Raw genomic sequence first — 21087 nt, forward strand, 5'->3', positions numbered from 1 at the left:
AAACCATTCACTATTTGAGTACCTTTGAGTTATGAGATTGAGCATATTTTATAAAAGGGAATAAACAGTTCTAATTAATAATTCTTCTGTCTAGAGAGTGAGAGAATAAGCATCCAAGGAATGAAAAAAGCCATTTGTCAACATGCACAATATATTTTTAACTTTGCTTTTGAGGGACTGGTTTGTGGAGAGATTTTGGAATTATGTTCAGATATTCATCATAGGAAGAAGGGTTACATAGTAGTGCAGGCCTGCCTGCACTACTCAAATTGCAGCTTTTGTCAGTTTCTATCTTCAGAAACCTGCTGAAGACACATGATAAAAGGCAATCTCCCCTTTTTGTTGAGTTTGTCTTCACTAATCTGCTACCTCTGTTGTGTACTCCATTTTCTATGACTCTTCAGTAGTATTTTTTTCTGTTGCATAAACAGTTTCCCCTGGTAAAACATATGCATTCATTCCTCCTGCTTTGATGTTTTTCTCTTGATGGCATGGTTTGAAAAAGTGGTTGCAAACCACCAAATGATGCCTGAGAAACTTGTGAAGCAGGCCTCACTCTGAAACCTGATTACAGATTACAAAATTCTTGCACTTGGTTTCTTTTTATTTATGAAAGTAAAGTGCTCTTGCTCTTTCATGGGCAAAACCTGATTTTTATCCTTGTAGCATCTAAGGGCACCTTTGAGATTTTGGCCAGCTTTTACTTTTCTTAACTACATATTTTCTAGGTCAGAAGTTGAAGCAGTTTCTTCCCTTGTGTTGAGAGGCAGTATTGAGGGGTGGCCTTTTGGCTTAGTACTTGGCTTTGTTTAAAGATGCATATGCAAACCAGTGTTTTGCTCTCCTATTCTCACCAACAATACAGTGGTCAGAAAAAGTTTTATTTTAGGGGTGGGGCTACAGGAGGATATAGGCTCTTCATTTAAATTACTTAAAACTATAGCAGGAAATGCAGAGACCTTTTGAATTTTATTACAGTTAGTGATTTGCAGTAATTTTTTTCTTATTTGTTCATAAGGCCAAATCACAGTATGACCCTTTTAGTAATGGAAGTTTCTCTTTTCTTTATTTTATAGAGCCTCTTTTGTCAGTCCCAGTTCCTCAATCCATGTTAACTGGAATTTTACAGCCCCAACCCATCCCAGCAGGGGAGACTGTAATAGTTCCTGAAAATCTGCTGAATAACTCGGGAGTCAGACCGGTGATTCTGATAGGTAAGTCTTACACTGGGGAATCAAATTCTGCATTTTGTACTAACACATGCACTCCAGGAGAAAGGGGGTTTTATTTCTTTCTGTTGGTTCTGGCATTCAGTACAATACGAAGTTGGTTTGTCACAGATAGTTTCCTTTAGTTGCTCAATATTTATAACTGAGAGCCAGGCGATTTCTGGAGAACCTGATTTGCACACAGGTCACCACTAGGTCAAATTTATGCAGAACCACTGGCCAAATCTAAGTTTTATATAAATAAGATTTTTGTAAAACCCAAGAAGAGAAATATTTGCAAGTAATGAAAATGCTTTCCAGTATAAACAGCTGATAAACTAAGCAAATGTTTCCTGCAGCATTTGTAGTTCAGATCTTGAAGCCCCAGAATTCTACATGAAAAACAAAAAAATGATTTGCATTGACTAAACAGAAGTAAATCATACTAACTTTCTGTCATTTATAGTCCATAGTTCTCATAAGCAATTGAGATAACAGGTCAGGCTTCAGGCTTTTAAAATCCTTTAGCTGTATAAAGTACATTGCTAACCCTTAGAAAAACATTGCTTTTACTTTAAGAGTATTACTTTTAATGTGAATATGCCTTTAACCTGAGCTATTTTGGCATACTATATTACAAAAAGATGGGTCAGCTAGTGCTGCCAAAATTTTGCTGACTGATTTTTTTTTCACTCTGAATTTCTTCTAGATCCAGTATAATACAGATGGTCATATAAAGTAGCTTTAGTGTCAAAAGAATATGCCTATCAATACAGTCCATGGAATAATTTACCATTCCTGAAGAAATGGAGAAGTTCTCCAAGTCCTCACTTGCACAGATAATTTTAATACACACAGTTCCTGGTGAATTAACAGGGCCATCTACACTAGTAAATCTGTCAAGGATAAGGTTACGCTCCTGGTTTGTTTTGCTTAGTATTATTTTCTGGAAGCCGATTATGAAGCTCCAGCATGGTGCTCTAATGGTTTTCAGAGAAACACTTCCTTATTAAAGATGAGGGTGCCTAGAGCCATCAGCTTAAGTGCAAATTGAATGCAGCCCTCAGGCTCTTGGAGAGCTGCCATTAAGTCTTCAGTTAGGCTAAATGTTAGTGGCCCTGAGAAACACTGTTCTATTAATAGTACAGAACCAGATGTACCCAAAAGGATGGATTTGGCAAAATCTCTGTGGAAATGGTTTTTTTGAAGCAAAAAACGTTTTGAAGGAATAGAGAAGTCAGCCTTTGCTAGCTGATGTGCTTTACCTTACAGAATAGCATATTTAGTTGTCGATGTTTATTTTACCTGTTTAAGAAAATAGAATGGAAAGGTAATAAAAAAGTGAAATCAATCACAGCAATACCACAGTGCCTGAATCAATGCTAATGTGACTTACGCTGCTTTTAGAATGTTAAGATCAATGTACTTTTGCTTTCATTGATTTTTCTTCTTTGTGCACTATATTATGGAGAATCTGTATTTAAAGGTCAGGATAAGACCCAAATAGATAATATTCTCATCTGTATTTGGATAACAATAATTATTATCCTGCTGGCATCAGTTAGTATTAGTTCTTGTAAATGTATGTGATCACTTGTTGTAAAACACAGTAGAGGATCCTTTGGCCTATCAGTTATTCTTTAAGCAATTATAATGCCAAGAACAGTAATTCATGAAATATATTTTGCCAGACAGCATTAAGAGGAAGTTTGAAAATGTATCATTATGCAAGATTTCATATAATGGCAATTTTTGTGAATTTCTGGGGTTTCTTTTTTGTGTCTTTTATCACAGGCTATGGCACTTTACCTTATTTCTATGGAAATGTTGGTGATATTGTTGTAAGTCCCTTGCTGGTGAACTGCTACAAGATTCCCCAGCTGGAAAACAAGGATTTGGAGCTCTTGGGTTTGTCCAGCAGTCAGCTGCTAAGTGTGGAGAATATGATACTTTTAACTATTCAATATCTTGTCCAACTAGGTAAGCAATTTGTCATAAGCACTTGGTTTTATTTGTGACTGTCTTTTTTTCCTCCATACCTTCTTTATGTCCCTTTTAGGGCCAATTTTCTGGCTACTTTTGTGGCTGGAAGAGGCAAGTGGCTCCATCTAGTGTGTGTGACGTTGCCACTTTGTTCCTGAAACGGAAGAAGTGAAGTGAATTTAAGGGCTGATAGTGCTTTTGCTCTCCATATGGGGATTGACCAGGTCACCTTTGTGAAATGGATTTGCAATGCAGATAACTCATTTGCTTAGGGTATCAAACCATCAGTTATCACAGCCCTTTCTAAGGACACTCGGTCTGTTTTATTCAGTTTTGTGACAAATGCTGGCAGATGTGTGATGGTTGTCATTGTTTTGGTGACAGCACTGTTTACATGAAAACCACATTTGTTATTCAGACTAAGGCAAGTGATTCAGTGAATATCTCATTCTTGCAAATGTTTTTGAAATGGACTTTTTGCAAATTTGAGAGCAAACCACATTTTCTTTCTCTTATTGCAGGTCCTGTCATTTTCCCTACCTTAGAGTAAAAAGAGCAGTGGTAACAGCAAAGTTTTAGAAGTTAATAGTGCAGGATAGTGTTGGGAAATTTCCATGGCCGACTTACCCTAATTTTTGTATTTCAAAAGATGCTACTTATCATAGAGGAATATGAAGTTACTTCTGTGAAGAGCACAGTATTAGAACATCTGTAATAGGTAATAGTGTGAAATATGCAGGTGTTCCAAAAGCAGCACAACTGGTGATGACCTTACAATTTGAGGAGCAAATGTGCTCCATGCAGGTTTCACCCATGAGTGCTTACACTTTGCTGCAGTTCTATAAGAGACAGGAAGGAAACCATTTTCTGTTGTGATAAGTGACCTGTTAGCTTTATTGATCATTCTCTGCCTCAATAATCCATTGGATGCCATGTTAGAACTGATAGAGGGTTTCTTAAATTTTCACTGGGTGAATGTTTTTCTGTTACCTTCTTTCAGTGGGCTTAAACTTGTTGTTTGAGGTTTTCATCTTTATTGCAAAGTTTGTAGAGTCTGCATGTTGAAACCAGCTGCTACACAGAGTTTTGGATTAAGAGAGGCAGCTTGCAAATTTGTAACCAGGAGATAACAGCATTTCCAATTAATTAAAATCAACTATTTATTGAAACTTGTGAGTCAGTGAATCACACGCCATAAGCAAGTCTGACCTTGGATGGATGCAGCAAGTCTATACTTGCTGCAAACTAGAGGAGGCTTCGTGCAAAGCTTTTGGAGCTGAACTGTGTCTGTTGAGCACCATGCCTTCAGCATAAAGCAGTTCCCTTATTAGCAGGTGTTTAGTTTGGCTTTTGTTCTTAGCTGTGCAAAGCTAAATAGTTTCCTATTTGACCTTACGTGGAGATGGGTGCCAGTGCTGTAAGATGAAAGAGCCTAATGAGGAGAAAAGTAAAAACATTCTGCAGAGGAGGGGATGAAAGCATGTTGCGGGTTTGAATATTGCTGTTAACTTAAAACTGTTGGAATTGTGACAGCTGCGCTGAACTGTAGCCTTTGTCCCATTTTGTTAAATCAGAGTAGATTAAAGATGATTGGAGAGTAGCCAGCTTCAAAAGTTTTTGACAAGGAGAAGAAACAAATACACATATAAATCAACAAATTGTTCATGTAAACCTCTTTTTTTCCTTGAGGAAGTAGGACTACAATGTTTTTCTTTTTTCCAGAGTGTGTTGCGAAAGAGTAAGATAAAAGCAAAGATAAAAAAGCAGGCAAAAGCATGAAAGAGTCTTGCCTAATTTTTTTCAGATCTCACTGCTTGTACAAAATATATTTGCAGATGACTGTGATCACAGATGATAAGATTATTATCTATGAAAGTGCTCCTTTTTTGAAAAAAAACTATATAGCTGAGAATTCCTTTCGGTTTTCTGGTAAAATTATGACAACATTATTGTATGATGATGCTGTTGTGTTTTCAGAAATCAGCTGAGCATCTCATGATGATATTACAAATCAAAGCAAACAAAATAAACATATTTCTGATGCTTTAAACCTTCTTTGAAGACTATACATAGTTAAAGCTGTGATTGCCAGACATAGTGTTGCTATAAATAAAATCCACTGGCTGTCATAAAGTAATAAGTAAAAAAAAGATAAGTATGTTTTATTTTAGAGGTTGTTTTTCAGTCTGCCTGCTGGACTTAGTCGGATTTCACATTTGTTATCTTTGGCAGTATTCATGGTGAAGTATTCTCAAGCTTTGTTTTTATACATCAAAATGGCCATATTTGCAGTATGAGTTACATTCCATCATTTGTAATCATCAGCTTTTTGCTGTTGCACTGCCATTTCTACAAACACAATCTCAGCCTATGCAGTGGTAAGGTGGTCTGTGTTCTGGTTGGAGGAGATTTCTGGACCCTTTGTTATACCACCTGTTTAGAATTCTGAAGTCATTCTCCCTTCTCTTGTTGTGGTACATTTGAGTCACTTTGACTATAGATGTTGTAAGCTGTGACACCCAGAGGTGTTTTGTAGTTTTAATACCCAAATGTACATCCAGACAGAAGGCAGGAGCAAGCCTCTGTCTAGAGTGGAAGGGACACTCAAAGCAAGAGCTTATTCCAGCAATTCTTCTGTCTTAGATGGTTGGAGAAGTAGTCTCTGTGGGATGCACTGTGAAGTTTATCTACCCAGAAATTAGTGTCATCCAGAAATGGATGACATTTGAATGTGTTGTCTTAAACTGCATAGAATAATAGAACAGAATTATAGCAGCACTGAATCATTTAGATTGGAAAAACCTTTAAAATCAGTGAGTCCAGTCATTAACCCAGCACTGCCAAGTTCACCACTAAACCATGTCCCCAGCTGCCACATCCACATGTCTTTTGAATGCCTTACAGGGATGCTGAATCCACCACTTCCTGGGCAGCCTATTCCAATGGCTGACCACCCTTTCAGTGAAGAAATTTATCCTAATATCCAATATAAACCTCCCCTAGCACAATTTGAGGCCATTTCCATCTGTTCTGTCACTTGTTACCTGAGAGAAGAGACTGATCCCCATCTGGCTACATCCTTCTTTCAAGTAATTGTGGAGTGATGAGGTCCTCCCTAGCCTCTTTTTCTCCAGGCTAAACAACCTCAGCTCCCATTTCCCATTAGACCTGTGCCACAGACCCTTCACCAGCTCTGCTGCCCTTCTCTGGACATGCTCCAGCACCTCAATGTCCTTCTCATAGTGAGGGACCCAGAACTGGACACAAGACTCAAGATGTGGCCTGACCAGTGCTGAGTACAGGGGGATGATCCTGCCCTGGTCCTTCTGGCCATACTAGTTCTGGCACAAGCCAGGCATTGGCCTTCTAGGCCACCTGGATGCTGCTGCTTCATGTTCAGCCAGCTGTCAACCAACATCACCTGGGTCCTTTTCCCCCAGGCAGCTTTCCAGCCACTCTTCCCAAGCCTGTAGCCCTGCCAGGGGTTGTTGTGACCCAACTGCAGGATGTGGCACTTGGTTTTGTCGAACCTCATACAATTCTCCTCAGCCCATTGATCCATCCTGTCCAGATCTCTCTGCAAAGCCTTCCTGCCCTCTGTCACCTGCAGTCTGCCTGAGGGTGCACTCACACAGAATCCCAGGATATTCTGAGTTGGAAGGGACCCGTAAGGATCGTTGAGTCAAATTCTTAAGGGAATGGCCCATATGGAGTTTGAATCTACTACCTTGGCATTATTAGTACCGTGCTCTAACCAAATTACTAATCTCACTCAGTCCCCTTGTCCATATCATCAATATAGATATTAAACGGGCTGGCCCAAACACTGAGCCCCAGGGAACACCATTTGTGATTGGACACCAGCTGAATGTAACTCAGATATTAATATGTTATTATTTAATATTATTGTTTATTTTGCAGTTTTGGTTTTGAAGTCAAGATGACCATTTGCATATTCATTTCTGTAGAGAGCTTCTGTATATTCCCTTTTAACACTGACTTTTTTTTTTGGAAACTGTTCACAGTCAAAATCAGTATTTACCATTTTGTTTTACATCCCGTCTGATATTAGTTCCATTATTTTTCTGGATAGTTGTGGAGAACGACTGCCATACTTTCTTAGAAGTAATCTGAGTGAAATTCTGCGTATTCTCATACTGAGAATCTGTCTTTCCCTTCGTACAATTATTTTAATCTTCCTGGATTCATGATGACCCTTGTGTTTAGAGCCAATCTCTTAAGTAGCCTCCCGCAATCAGCAAACATTTGCTTTTATTTCTCTTCGTGGGTAATGTCATTTTCAGGGGTTGATATGTTGTGGTTAGACTTTATTTCTGCAGAGGAACATTCTTCTCTACTGATAAATGCCTATTTTTATTTTTCATTTTGAGATATTCAAAGACCTATAATGCATGATACTTTCTTAGAAAAGAGATTTCCAAAAGAGAACTCTCTAAGAGAGAGTTATGCCCATGCTGTGTTAAATGGGACTCATGAGAATTTTTCAGTTTGCATCAAAAATGAAAGCAGCATTGCACTTACAACTCCATAGTTGTCTTACCATCCTATGGTAATGGAAGGTGGCACTTCCCATATGTTACTTCTCAAAAAGGCAAAATGGCAACAGGTGGCAGTTTTTACAGATTCTGTGCTGTTGGTTATTTACCCACACCCTGTTTCTCACACGACCTTTCTGTTTCCTGGCCAGAAAGAAAACATAAAACCAAGCCCAGCATTTCACATATCTCTGATATTTAATCCCCCCCTGTTTTGTCATAGAAAAGCAAGCTACTGAAGTGTGAAGCTGCTTCCTTTGGCACTGATTTGAGATCTTGGCAATATAAATTATGGTTACTTTTTACTCTGTGTTCATGAATGTTTTTACTGTTCCTGAATGTCTTTGTCAATGAGACAAAGCTAACTGAACAGAATGTTAATTGAAGTTTAGTTGGAGGACTGATGCTAAGATAGGATGGCTTGTATTTCTGGTTTCCAGTTCAAATTGACAATACAGTTTACAGAGTCTGGGGAATGTGGATCTAAAGTTGCATATTCTTCTTTACATTAGATGCTTGCGTATTTGCTAAATTAATTTAATTTAGCTAAGGAAGAAGTTAAACATGTTTACTTGTATCCACGTTAAGTTGATTAGTATGCATGATGAGAAAAAGCAAAGCAAAGAGCACTTGACAGGTTTTGTCAGGCTGCATGACTGTGATTAGGCTACAAGGACAAGCATTTTGGTTTTCTGCTGCAAAAACATGTGGCTGCAAGCTTAATCCTTCTCTTCCAGGAAAAAGGCACATATTTTGTCACTCCCTTGTTTGTCCCACCAGTTGCTGAAGGTAGGAAAGCTAGGAGTGAGGTGGAATACCTCATTGTTTAGAGGGAAAAAAAAAGGCAATGGTGGAAGAGAAAGGCTTCTGAAATGAAAAACCAAGAATAAGCCATGTAGGTAGATATCCATTGAGTAGCAAGTGTTTTTTTAATACATAAAAGAATGTGGTGGAGGAGCTTATCAGATCAAGACAGACATGTAATTATTCCTGGTTCAATAACATTTTATTATGAGACACTGTTCTTCTGTTTGTTTTCATTGTAGGTCCTGACCAGATACCCCTGAGGGAAGAATTCGAGCAGATCATGTTGAAAGCTATGCAGGAGTTCACTCTGAGAGAAAGATCCTTGCAAATGAGTGTACAGTGTATCTCTGTGTCACCAGGTCAACTCCCTTGGCTTGCCAGGTTAATCGCTAGTGTGTCCCGGGACCTCGTGCACGTGGTTGTCACACAGAATTCCCTGGCAGAGGGCATCTCAGAGACCTTGAGGTCTCTCAATGAAATGAAACATCAGCAAAAGCTACCAGATTATGTAGTTGCCATCTGTGCATCAAAGATTAGAGGAAATGAATTCTGTGTAGTGGTTCTAGGTGAGTATATTTGCAGATTGCTTCAAATGGCAATGCCAAATTAATTTTCTCAAGTTATCAATCCAGTTTTAAAATCTTTTATGTTCTTTTTATTCTCCTTTGTGTTGTTGCACGGCAATGTCACAGTTTACTGTTTCTTCAGCAAGACTTGGAATACTGAGGTCCATGAGGATCTAGAAAAACATCTTTATGCTAGTCATTATTACTTCTTGAGAGGCCTGAGTCTCTATTATTGTGTGATTACCTTAGAATATATCTTGATGTGATCCAGTGGAAAAATAGTTGGTTTGTCTTTGTTTCATGTAATAGCTGTGATATTTACATAACAGAGTCTTCTGCGGAGTACTTAAAACAGAATATGCTTTTCATCCTTTTTATCCTTATTTTTATTCTTTTCATTCCACATTAATGACTGGCTGAGATGTTTGTGTGTGAATGAATGTGTCTGGATGGAAATGAGCTTTGAGTAGTCATCTTTTCTTTGTAGGCAGATAAATGAATAATGCCAAGTTTTTACCTTTGTTACCCCACACTAGAGATAATTACTTTTTCATACTTATCCAGAATCCTTCATTTCATCTAAGGTACAACTACTTATTTTGAGTATCATTTCTCATACAAGTATGCAAAATGATGTGCAATAGCAAAGAACCTGCTAAAATTAGTTATATCAACTAATTCTCCAGTCAATGATGAAGCAGACTTGGGACTGCTCTCCCAGTCTACTGGGGAAAGGAGATCCACAAATGACAATCAGAGTGCCCCACACTTCTAGGATGAAAAGGTTGTGTTGACAGTAAACACACTTTTTTGTATAAAAGTTTGCTCTCACTTTTTTCCCCTCTCTTTTCCAGGTCGGTATCAATCTCGGGCACTTGCAGAGAGCATGCTTACCACCAGTGAATTTTTAAAAGAGATCAGTTATGAGCTCATCACAGGGAAAGTTAGTTTCCTGGCATCACATTTCAAAAATACGTCTTTAGGTGAGTGACTCTAAGAAATGGAAGTTCTAGCCAAGACAGTCATGTCTTTAGTTGGTGTGTCTCCTGTTCAGCAGTTAAAATGCACATGGATACAGCTCTGCCCTCTCCACTGAGAGGCATTCTTTCCTTCTCTCCATTCCCTGTGTGCAAAGGACTGCTTGTGTCCTTCACCTGTGTAGTGGCAGTTTATAACCCTCTGGCAAAATTCTTTTAACACTGTCTCTGCTGTTCAGTGTTACGGCAGGGCACCCAGAAGTACACAAGTGTTTTTTAGTTTGTGCTTCTAACAAGGTTGTAGAAGTTGTTTTATAGTGTGTGTTTCTTTGTAATCATCAGATGTCACCAGCAGCTGTAAGGCCCCAGAACCGAAATTATACAACTATGGTTCTTTTTTTTTTTTCTTTTAAAATTAATCTAATTGGCAAATCAGCAGATAAAAGGGAAAAGTATTCTTCCCTCTCCTCCCTGTATCTCCAGTCCCGTGCCCCAGTGTAAATTTGACATCAGCTATGTGAGAACATATGTGTATGTAAAGTTCCATGTTATTTGTCTGAAATGGTTTCCAGATAATTTGGTGTTGCCAATTCTGATCTAGGTGATGATTTGGACAAGCTGCTGGAGAAGATGCTACAGCAGCGAGGGGAAAGTGTCATTATTCCTTTTAATGGTGATGTTAACGAGTGTGTGTCATCTCAGGAGGCAATTGCCATGGTTTCTACACAAGAACCAGGTAATTCTTTTTTACGTGCAAGATATGAAATAAGTGAGTAGCTTGTTAAATGTCAAAATGCATACACCTCAGAAGAATCTGAGGGCACATTTGCAGTCACTGTGCCAACCTTAAAATACTAATACTGCCAGCTAAATGTACCAATACAGCAGTTTCTCAGACAGAAAGTCTCTGTAATAACCTTCAGCAACATTTTTTCCCTGATATTTTTATAATTTTTAAGCTAAAATGTGTGATCTTCTGTTAGGTATCAGGCAGAGTAGAGAAGATGCTTCTTTGTAACACTGGCAGTGTGGACTCATCTCACCCTTTTGCACTTAGAAAAGGAGTGTAACTTTGAGTTTCAGGCACAGGGGAATGGTATTCTCCTGATCTTCTCAGACGTCCTTCTGCTTCTTAACTTTTAATACTCCTCACTGGTAAATATGCATTGGAGACCTGTGCTCTGAGGCTTAAACTTTTAGGGAATGTGTTTTAAGATCTTGGACTGAAAGTGCTAGGCAAGTGTAATCTATAATTTGTTGATCTCAGATGTGTCTTACTCAGCATAATGTGATGAGATGCTTATGTGCAGAAGATAAGCTAAGATTTCCTGTCTAAAATTGCTAATTTTTAAAATTATTTAGCTATTCAGAGTTCTAAACATACTTTCCTTTTCATATCACAGTAACGGCAAAAGATACACTGAGCTGTTGTGAACACTGAGATTCTTTTAGGTCTAGTGTCAAAGCAAATTCAACCTCCAGTAAAGCTTTTTTCTGTGAAAGAAAGGTATGCTCTTCGTTCATATGAGTTAACTTAAATTCATCAGTTTGATGTTATATCTGAATGAAAGCAAAGTGGTTTATCGTCTCCACATGGATCAGGAGATCCAGCCAGATGGGCTGCAGGCACCTTGTTCTGGCACCCTCAGAAGTACATGTCCTGAGCTTCCTCACAGGAATCTGAAGGGAAAACAGTCTTTAGATTTTGGTGGGTTTTTTCTTCTTACTGTGTCCTTTTTTTTTTAAACCTTCATATTTTCTCAAATTCTGAGTTAGTTTTGTCCTTAAAATATGGCTGTACAGTCATTGAAGGTATTGAAAAACTGCCTGAATAAAAAAAATAAAGAAGTCTCCTAGGCAGTGAGAGGGACCTTTCTTCCATAGTAGATCTGTTGAAATGGACACTGAGACAGAGCAGGAGATAAGCACATGTGCACACACACATACACACACACACACACACACACACATGTCCCTGTGTAAAACTAACACAGGAGAAAACATGACATCAACAAAAACTGTAATACCATTGTAGGATTTAATTTGGCATTCTGTTATTTGAAAATACTCAGTGGTTAATGAAACGTGGGTTGTTGGATATAAAATTTACCTAGTGGAAATACTGAAATGGAACATGCATTTTATTTTGCTGAAACATGAGCGCTCTGGTCAGTCCCTCAGTTCTCTGCATTTAGTTTTATATTGACATTTATTGAGTCTAAATAAATCAGAGTTTCAGGAGGACATTAGAGCTCTGTACCTCTCTCTCTCTGCTTCTTATATATGTACACGTGCACATCTTTTTTTATATGTGTATATATATATATATAGATATATATATGTATATATGCATGTACATTATGTATGTGTTGGTTCATTTAACAGAATGCATTTCACTATGCTGACATTGAGGTTTCCTTCAGTTACACTGTTAAAAATCCTTAAAACACTTAGGGCATTTTTTAAAAATGGGCAGTGCTGTACTTGACATCATCTGATATATTACCACATTTTGATCAAAGAAGGAAAGTTGGCACTTGTGATCTGGACCCAACTCTCCAGAGTGTTGAGATTTATTCCGGTGAGTGATTTTTTTTTTCCTGATAATAGAGGGTAGGCTGTTTGGATGGTCATGTTTTGCTGGGGGGTGGGAAAGTAAACATGTTTCTTGTTGTGTTTTGTTTTCTTTTTCAAACAAACACGCTCTAGATTTGGATGTTGATACCTTCCAAATTTACCAGCCACAGCTCACAGTTGCCAGAAAGCTCTTGTCCCAGGTTTGTGCTATAGCAGACAGTGGCAATCAGAGCCTGGATCTGGGCCACTTCAGCAAGGTGGACTTCATTGTTATAGTGCCTCGTTCAGAAGTGCTGGTGCAGCAGACCCTGCAGCGGATTCGACAATCAGGTAAAAGGGAGGGGAGGGGAGAGACTGATGAACCAGACTATGTGATGTGATTACATCATTACTGGTAAAAGGGGAAAAGTAAGTTGCTCCAACATAGCTTTTGCCCTCATGGCTTGCGTTTTATTTTACTTCTTTTAAAAATGATTTTATGAAGTCATTAAGACAGTGGAAAATACATAGTTGACCCAAATTTTAGAGTAGTTTATTCCTACTTCTTTAATTCAAATGGTGTTGAAAGTCATTTGAATTAAACATTGCCCAATGCCTGCTTTATGAATATGACAGCAATATATCTTTACAAAGACAAGTTGTGTTGACACTAGTGTTGAAGCAGAGCATGAAAAATATTATATTAGTGAGAATTAATTTTATATAAATTAATTATTTTTGCAAAGGAAAGATCAGGATAACTTTTTCTAACTCAATATTAATATATTAGCTTGATGGGGGCAAGTTTGGCCAAGGATCATGGATCATAGCCAACTGGGCACTGCTTTGGAAATCTTTGTGGAAGCCTGATATTTTTCCCCCCTTTTTTGATAATGTGAGAAGTTTTTGAAAGGTCACCAGGTACTTTTTAGAGGAAATCAGGGAGCCAAGGAGCACATTTTGGCCTCCATTGTGAGACAAATTGCATTTGGATAATCATCTTTTTACTGGGGTGTATCACTGGTTTGGCAGATGTTGGCAGACAAGTGGCAACTTCCCACTGACCCTTCATTTTTGGATGCACTCAAAGCAAAAGATTTTGGTTGTATTCTTCTTTTTGACAGGTGTGCTTGTGGACTTGGGCCTAGAAGACAATGGAACAGCATATCAGAGAGCTGAAAAATATGTGGTTCGGCTGGACAATGAGATTCAAACTAAATTTGAAGTTTTCATGAGGCGAGTGAAGCAGAACCCCTACACACTCTTTGTGCTGGTTCATGACAATGCCCACGTGGATTTAACAAGGTAGCTGCTTCGATCTGCTGAAGGAAAACCATCCTCTCCCAACATCTTTCCATTAAGTTTTTCAAAAGACATAGCATCTTACACACCTATTGCTTTTCCAGGCATTTTTAAGGCATTTTGTGCCTTATTATCGGAAATAATCTCTTTTAGTTGCCCTTGATATTTGTTAACTGATGCTGATTCAGCTGAAGGTAGGTGAGTCTAGTTTCCGGTTATTGGATGCCTAACAGGACTGTTTGTAGGGTTATATTCTGTGGTGCTGAAATTGAGGGGAAAAGGCCGAATTTTGCAACTTTCTTTGTTCTTGTCATTCTTTCCTTTTCCTCTCCTTTTTCAGTGCTCAATCCCCAAATGTCTCCAATGTTCTCAAGCTGGTCATGCTTTAATTCATGTTTTTATCCCTGATGATAGTGGTTTTTGTGATATGAGAAAGCTTACACACATGTAAGTCTGCACCATATGAAAGATGGCTTAGCTTCTGTGAGAAAAGGATTTAAAAATCAGCTGTATTGAATTTGGACAGCATTAGGTCTAAACACAACATGTACCCACCTGCAAAAACATTTCTTCGCACCGAATCACATCTTCACTTTCAAAGAAGAAAGAAATAAGTAAAGCTGATTATTCTGCTCTTGTTCCGCGAGTAAACTAAGAGGAATAATCTTGATGTGATTTAAACATGGTGTGTAAGATTGTGGGATTCATTTCAGTATTAGAGATAGTGAAAGGTGTCCCTGCCTGTGGCAGAGGGGCTGGAACTAGGTGGTCTTTAAAGTCCCTTCCAACCCAAACCATTCTATGGCTCTATAATAAGCAAAATACTTTTCTTGAAGGACAGCTGAAAATAGACAAAAGCAACATTATTTTTACTTGTTCTTCCTCAACACATTTTTGTTACTGTCTTTGCTATACTTTGAATTTGGAATTCCTGAATATATCATGGAAGTAAAGACAAGTCCAGGAGCTCACAACATCAGTAGACTTTCAGGCTCCCCAGCCTTTTAGAAATTTATTGTTTCAGACTGGTAAAGCCACTTGTAATATTGCTACTGTATCCTATCCCCACAGCTCATGGAGCAGTGTTTCTTAATGAGAGGGATTTAATTAGTTTTGGTTTATTTTTGGTTTCCTCATGTGATGCTTTTTTAAATTGTCACACTAAATCCACCTTCTCACCATCAACAGACTTTGATCCTTTATTTAGGTGTTTGTTGTTTTTCCTTGTTTTCCTGAGTTTACCCACAGAGAACAGTCAAATGTTTTTCGATGTCTTTTACCTTTCCAAAGAGATTATTTTTGAGCTATGATTCTCTGTGTCATGGTAATTTAGAGATTTTTCTGCAGGAAGAGAATAATCCATTGAATTTCAGGATGTCAGTAAGGCAATTCTTTGCATTCTTATTTCTGCAGTGCCATTTCAAGTTCCCTGTCACATGGTGAGCCTAATCATGGTCTGGCTGATAGAGTTATTAATTGCAGGGAGGTGCTTGAAGCATTCAACCTCCTTGTTCTTCAGGTCAGCTCTTTTCCTTATGCCTTGCAAACACAGCAGTCCAGAATCAGCTCTTGCAATGAGGTACATTGGATACAATCTGACACTGTGGTAAGTGTTTAACTGTTAATTTTAACTTTAACTGTTAATTTTAACTAAATTTAACTGTGGTAAGTGTTTAACTGTAAATTTTAACTGAATTTTAATGTGGAATTCACACCTTGCAAAATCTAGAAAATGTATGTGTTAAGAGGGACCTCTTTCTCTGCTGGAGTTTATTCTCTCAGATTCCACATGGACAGCCCTGGGATACTGATGGTAGAGGTAGCATTGATATTTAGGACCAGGAATTGCACATTTTTCTTTGACAGTCATGTAAGATGAGAAACTACTGTCTGTGCTCTGGTCAGACAAAGCTATGCAGACATGCCATAAAGCTCCAGAGCAGGTTTTCCCTTTCCAAGAAGTGAGTTTTCCCTTTTGACTGTTAGTTATATGTCACATAACCTGTCAAGTCTGTTCATTACTTTCCTGGTCCTAATAAAAGTTGTGTGCTAGGTTAACAAGTTTTGGTGTAGTAGGTGTAGTCGTCGTGCAGAGGAAAAAATTCTGTTGGATATTCTGCACTATTAAGTTTTCTCATCGTTTTGGACAGCTGATTCTGAGGATGCTTTGGCTAAATCTGCTTAAAAATAGTGTTTTTCCTATTACTTGTTTGGTACATTTATGTCAGATTTGACTTTACTGTATTGCATGGACCATTAGTTTCTGCAAATTGTCTTAAAGTGAGAGCAGTAAAAAACAGTTAATGTAAAATGAGGGAGGGAACAAATATTCTAAGCTTGCTTTTTGGTTGATTGTTAATGTAAACCATGTGGTGACCTTCTGTGAAATGGTCTAGGCATTTTTTTGTTTTCCAAAAGCAAAAATATTAAAAACTTTCAGTCTTTTGATTAAAAAAATAAGCCACAAAAAAAGGGGAGACTGTAGGTAATTAATTACATTGCTAGAGATTACTGGTGATGTAAGTGCAGTAACACATTGTGCTTCCAGCAAAGGCTTGTGAAATTTGAAACACAAATATTCTGCCTTTTGGATAGCAGATTTACACTCCAACAAAAAAAACTATTAATTTCTGCTTTCCGTTAGAGGTGTGTAGACTCTGACAATCAGGAACTTTGGAAATTAATAATCCTTCTCTTTTCAGGGTCTGCTCTAAATAGAAATGAGATGACAGCTGTCAGTAGATACAAAGCTAGAGATAGGGAGTCAGAAAATAATTACCAGGATTCAAGAAACCCCCTGCAGTCACAAGTAGGAGATATACTGAAAAATTTGTAAGGACCTACAACTTTCTTTCCTAGATGTATGCAAATAATAAGTTAAGTAAAAAACAATTTACATTTGGATTAAAAACAAAGGATTCTTTGATTTGGAAAAAGCTTTCCAATTATTTTTCTAAATGACACAATAAATAAAAATTTGTTCCAGTTTTCCTTATATTTTTTGCTGTTTGTGTATGAAACAGGATGATGCAGCAAGTGAAGACAAGCTATACTTTGGTTTGAATGAATACAGCAAATCCCTCCAATGGGGAGTCACAAGTCCCCTTCTGAGATGTGATGAAACCTTTGAAAAAATGGTCAACACACTTTTAGAAAGGTAAATAATAACATGGAACTTGGGATTCTGCCCAGCTGGGATCTTAATGATACATCTTTATGAGCCCCATTTCAAGGGAGGAAGACATGATGACCTTCAATATTGATCTTGAACTACATGAAGTATGTGCAATTTTTATTTTTGTAACAAATTTAGTGCAGTTGAAGAAGGGAGTGGGTAGCCTTCATTTGTTTTTGAAGAGACCAGGCCCATTCAGCAGCAATCTGGGCTCAACTGTGCTGCTCTCTTCTTTTGGCTCAGCCCTCACCAAGCTCAGAAGGTACCAGAGGTTTCATACCTCACCACTTATGGTGTCTTTTTTGTTGGTGGTGAGGGACATTGTTTCAAAAATATAATTTCTGTTATTTCATTAGTTGGCCATGGTTTTAGTTCCTGCAGCTCAGATCCAGTTAGTAACCTGCAGCTGCCTGAATGAGATACTGTCATGGCACATATCCAAGATAGAATTAAATGTGCCCATTACAGGAATGAAGGGAATATGTCATTTCCAGCAATGTAGAGTTAATCTGCTCTGCCTGTCAGCTGGACAGATCCCTTACAGCACTTCAAGTGACAGTTCTCATGTTTTCATGTTTATTAGAACAAGATTGTTCTGTCTTCAGTACTGTGTTTTTTGTTTTAATTAGGCCAATATAATGGTTGTGAATGTATCTGTATTTATTAAGTAAAATTCAATATCAAATGTGTTAAATTAGCAACATTAATAATTAAGTACATCATTAAAACTTAATATTTGTTATTATCTACAAACACACAATAATAATTAGGTCAGTTCCTTGGGCTTCTACTCTTTCTGGTCAAATCCAATGGAAGAGATAGTGGTTACTATCATCCTTTTTCTGTTTAAATGTGGGTGGTAAAAAGTATGAAGGAGGATTTATGTATGTGCAAATAATCATATGAGATTAGGATAAGACTAGAAATTGATGGCAGGTGAACCTCTACCTTGGAGCCAGGTGAATCTCTACCTTGGAGCCACAGTTTATCAATTTAACCTCTGTGTTCAAGAAACTGGGCTGTTCTGGCTGGGTGGGTGAGCCATTCAAGCTTACAAGCTGAAAACATTGCAGACATTTTTGTATTATAAGAAAAGTTCCATTTGTTTTAGTAGCAGAAGTGCAGTGGGTACTTTGGCAGGAAGAGTAAAAAGTGTTTTAAAAACTTGCTGATTGAGTGAGTGGCTTGTAGTATCCAGAACAAACTACTGTATCTACTGGTTAAACACAGACCCAAGACTTTCTTTAAATGGATACCACATTGTCTGTTAAATTACTCAGCAAAAAGACTAGAGAAATTTAGAACTTTTAGTTATTTTAGTTTCATGGTGCAAGACCAGCACTCAAGGAATAATAGTGTATTATTTTTCTGTATTATGGTGGCGAGTCAACTCATGGGAAATGTCTAGAAATTGAGTGGGGTTTTTTGTTTAGCTGGGTTTTAATTTTTTTCTCTTCAAGAAAAAAGTAAAAAAATATATTTTACTTGATATCTGTTGTCACTATATATAGTAGTAATGAAAGAAAAGGTGTTTGATATGTAAGTTAAAAGGTAGAATGGAAGTTCAGAGTTGGCTCAGAGCCTGCAATTTCTATTGGTAAGTCCAACTTTCTGGTGAGAAGTTGAGAGATGAAATTAGGAAGTACTTCTCCCACAAAGCACTTGAAGCCACAGCGGTCGCCCAAGCTGGTAGAACAAAAAGCTTTTGGAAAGCAAAGCAATTATTAGCCTGTGTTCTTGGAACAAATCAGATCTGAGGTGCTCCTTTGTCTTCATCAATTCAAAAGTCTTTAGCTGAAATTTTGGACCAGATGAGGGTAGCAGAAATTTATGATTCCTGTTGCTTGAGCACAAAACTTGAGCCAAATGCAAAAGATAGACAGCCATGTTATGTTCATGTTCTTAAACCACAGATTTTTTTTGTTCAAAATTTTTGTCTACGAAAATTGGAGGCTTCATTCTTTGAGCCCTACTGGAAAAAATAGGCACTACTATTGCAGTCCTGTGTTTTGGCTAATTTTCAGACATTACTGTGATTTTGCATGTGCTAATGCAGAGCTGTGTCTCCCCCAAGGTACCCCCGGCTGCACAGCATGGTGATCCGCTGCTACCTTCTCATTCAGCAGTACTCCCAAGCTCTGATGGCCCTTACCACCATGGCCTCTCTGAGGGATCACAGCACACCTGAAACCCTCAGCATAATGGATGACCTTATCACTTCTCCGGGAAAGGATAAGAATGGCTGTGGCCACATGCTCGTCATTCGGGTTCCATCGGTGCAGCTGGCCATGCTGGCCAAAGAGAGGTTGCAGGAAGTGAGGGACAAGTTGGGGCTGCAGTATCGTTTTGAGATCCTCCTTGGGAATCCTGCCTCAGAGCTCACTGTTGCAAAACACTTTGTGACACGGCTGAAGGTTAGCAGAAGCTGAGTGTTTGTTGGTGTGCTCACTGTAGTCATCTGACTGTTGTAGTTGTTTTGTCTTTATTCCCACATGTTTATAGGTTCATTATTCTGTAGGGAAAGGGCATGTGTTCTGTATCTGTCTCTCTGAATGCATTTCTGTACTTTGAGCATTAATGGTAGAGAGACTTGGAACAAACCTGAATTGTTGCTGGTCCATGAAGTCAAACACTAGCTGTTATCTCACTTCTTAAAGTGGAATAACAGCATTCATCAGATAGGGTTCATCTCTAAAAGCAGAGCCCAGATCTCTGTAGGCAAACTAATTATTTCCATCAACTTATCTGTCTGTCTAGTGTATCTGTTGTCTGCTCTGTCCATCCATCTTCTGCCCTTCTGATAACTGGTAAAGTATGCTGTTTGTCATAGATTTCTTTCCTCAAATCCCTGCATGTTGAAAGCCTGAAGAGGTTATATGCATATATGCCCAGCATATATGCACCAGCCTAAACTTTTGCATGGATTTACAAGAGCATGATTCAAGTAGCCAAACCCATTTCCTGAATTAACCTCACTACATTAAACAAAGGGACGATGGGTTGCCTGCCTTGGGTATCAGCCTGAAAGAAATACTGGTTATCTGTTCTGATCTTTGCACTTAGTCTCACAGAGAGATTAATTTTTTTGTTTCTACTCTGAGTTATACAGTGTATTCCAAACCACAGAGAAGAGGAATTAATTTTGTGAGCCTTTCTGAAAGAGCTTGCCTACAGCCAAAAGCAGATAAAATGCCCTTTAAAGAAGATATGACTCTTGCTTCTCAAACTTTATCTGCAGCAGGAGAGGGGAGAGAGGAAAGTAGTCATAAATGAGAAAACTACATGTGAGATAGCAGCTCTGTACAGATGGTTTTTTTGGATAGGCATTAATTCCAACCTTAAATCATTCTGAATTGAGTCCTGTGAGGGCTTCTTAATAGTGCTTTGCCGTAATGGGTTGCAGCCCTTACACAGTGCTGAAGCAGCCTGTGAGAGCTTAGAGCAGATCAGGAATGATTGTGGGGTTGTTGCAGGTGGATATCCATGTAGATGTTGGTCTGGAATAGAGGAATTCTATCAGGCAGAGAGTGAAAAACCTGAATAGTTCTTCTTATTCATCCCTCCAAAGCATAAGATGTGTTTTTGGACTAAAAGCTGTGGGATTCTGGATTTGTTTTTCTTGTAGATTACTAGAAGAAAAGCCCTCAAATCTGGGCCATACATATGAAAGGAGTGAGGAGAGGAATGCGGTTGCCCAAATATAAGCCTGTAGTGTCTTTTTTAGGTGGGGTATCCCAGTAGTAGTTCACAATAATAAAGGTCACCTGTGAGGCTTGCGCTAGTCTGGTGCCTGGAGTAACACAAGATTTCTGCCATGGGGTGAGCATATGTTTGGGGAACTGATTTCCATTATAGAATTCACCAGCCATGCTACCATTGAGTCTAGTTTATTGCAGACAATTTTTATTTCCTCTCCATGCTGCTTGGCATTTGTTCTGATGTTAGGTGGAATACTGA

General features: G+C 38.3%; 1 protein-coding gene across 7 annotated transcripts in view; it reads left to right on the plus strand.

The window, feature by feature from the left end:
* Positions 1 to 21087, plus strand: part of GREB1L (GREB1 like retinoic acid receptor coactivator) — a 129672-nt gene that overhangs the window by 87924 nt on the left and 20661 nt on the right. For all 7 annotated transcript variants that reach the window (XM_085052665.1, XM_085052666.1, XM_085052668.1 and 4 more), the window contains 10 exons: positions 1077 to 1214; positions 3003 to 3188; positions 8794 to 9120; positions 9975 to 10103; positions 10699 to 10833; positions 12807 to 13004; positions 13778 to 13958; positions 15369 to 15561; positions 16979 to 17112; positions 19205 to 19544. In XM_085052665.1, coding sequence (XP_084908791.1) covers positions 1077 to 1214; positions 3003 to 3188; positions 8794 to 9120; positions 9975 to 10103; positions 10699 to 10833; positions 12807 to 13004; positions 13778 to 13958; positions 15369 to 15561; positions 16979 to 17112; positions 19205 to 19544 — 1961 coding nt within the window. The remainder of the gene's footprint in view (positions 1 to 1076; positions 1215 to 3002; positions 3189 to 8793; positions 9121 to 9974; positions 10104 to 10698; positions 10834 to 12806; positions 13005 to 13777; positions 13959 to 15368; positions 15562 to 16978; positions 17113 to 19204; positions 19545 to 21087) is intronic.

This window comes from Lichenostomus cassidix, chromosome 2 (genome assembly GCF_008360975.1).
Source record: "Lichenostomus cassidix isolate B80296 chromosome 2, HeHo_3.0, whole genome shotgun sequence".
Classification (NCBI taxonomy): domain Eukaryota; kingdom Metazoa; phylum Chordata; class Aves; order Passeriformes; family Meliphagidae; genus Lichenostomus; species Lichenostomus cassidix.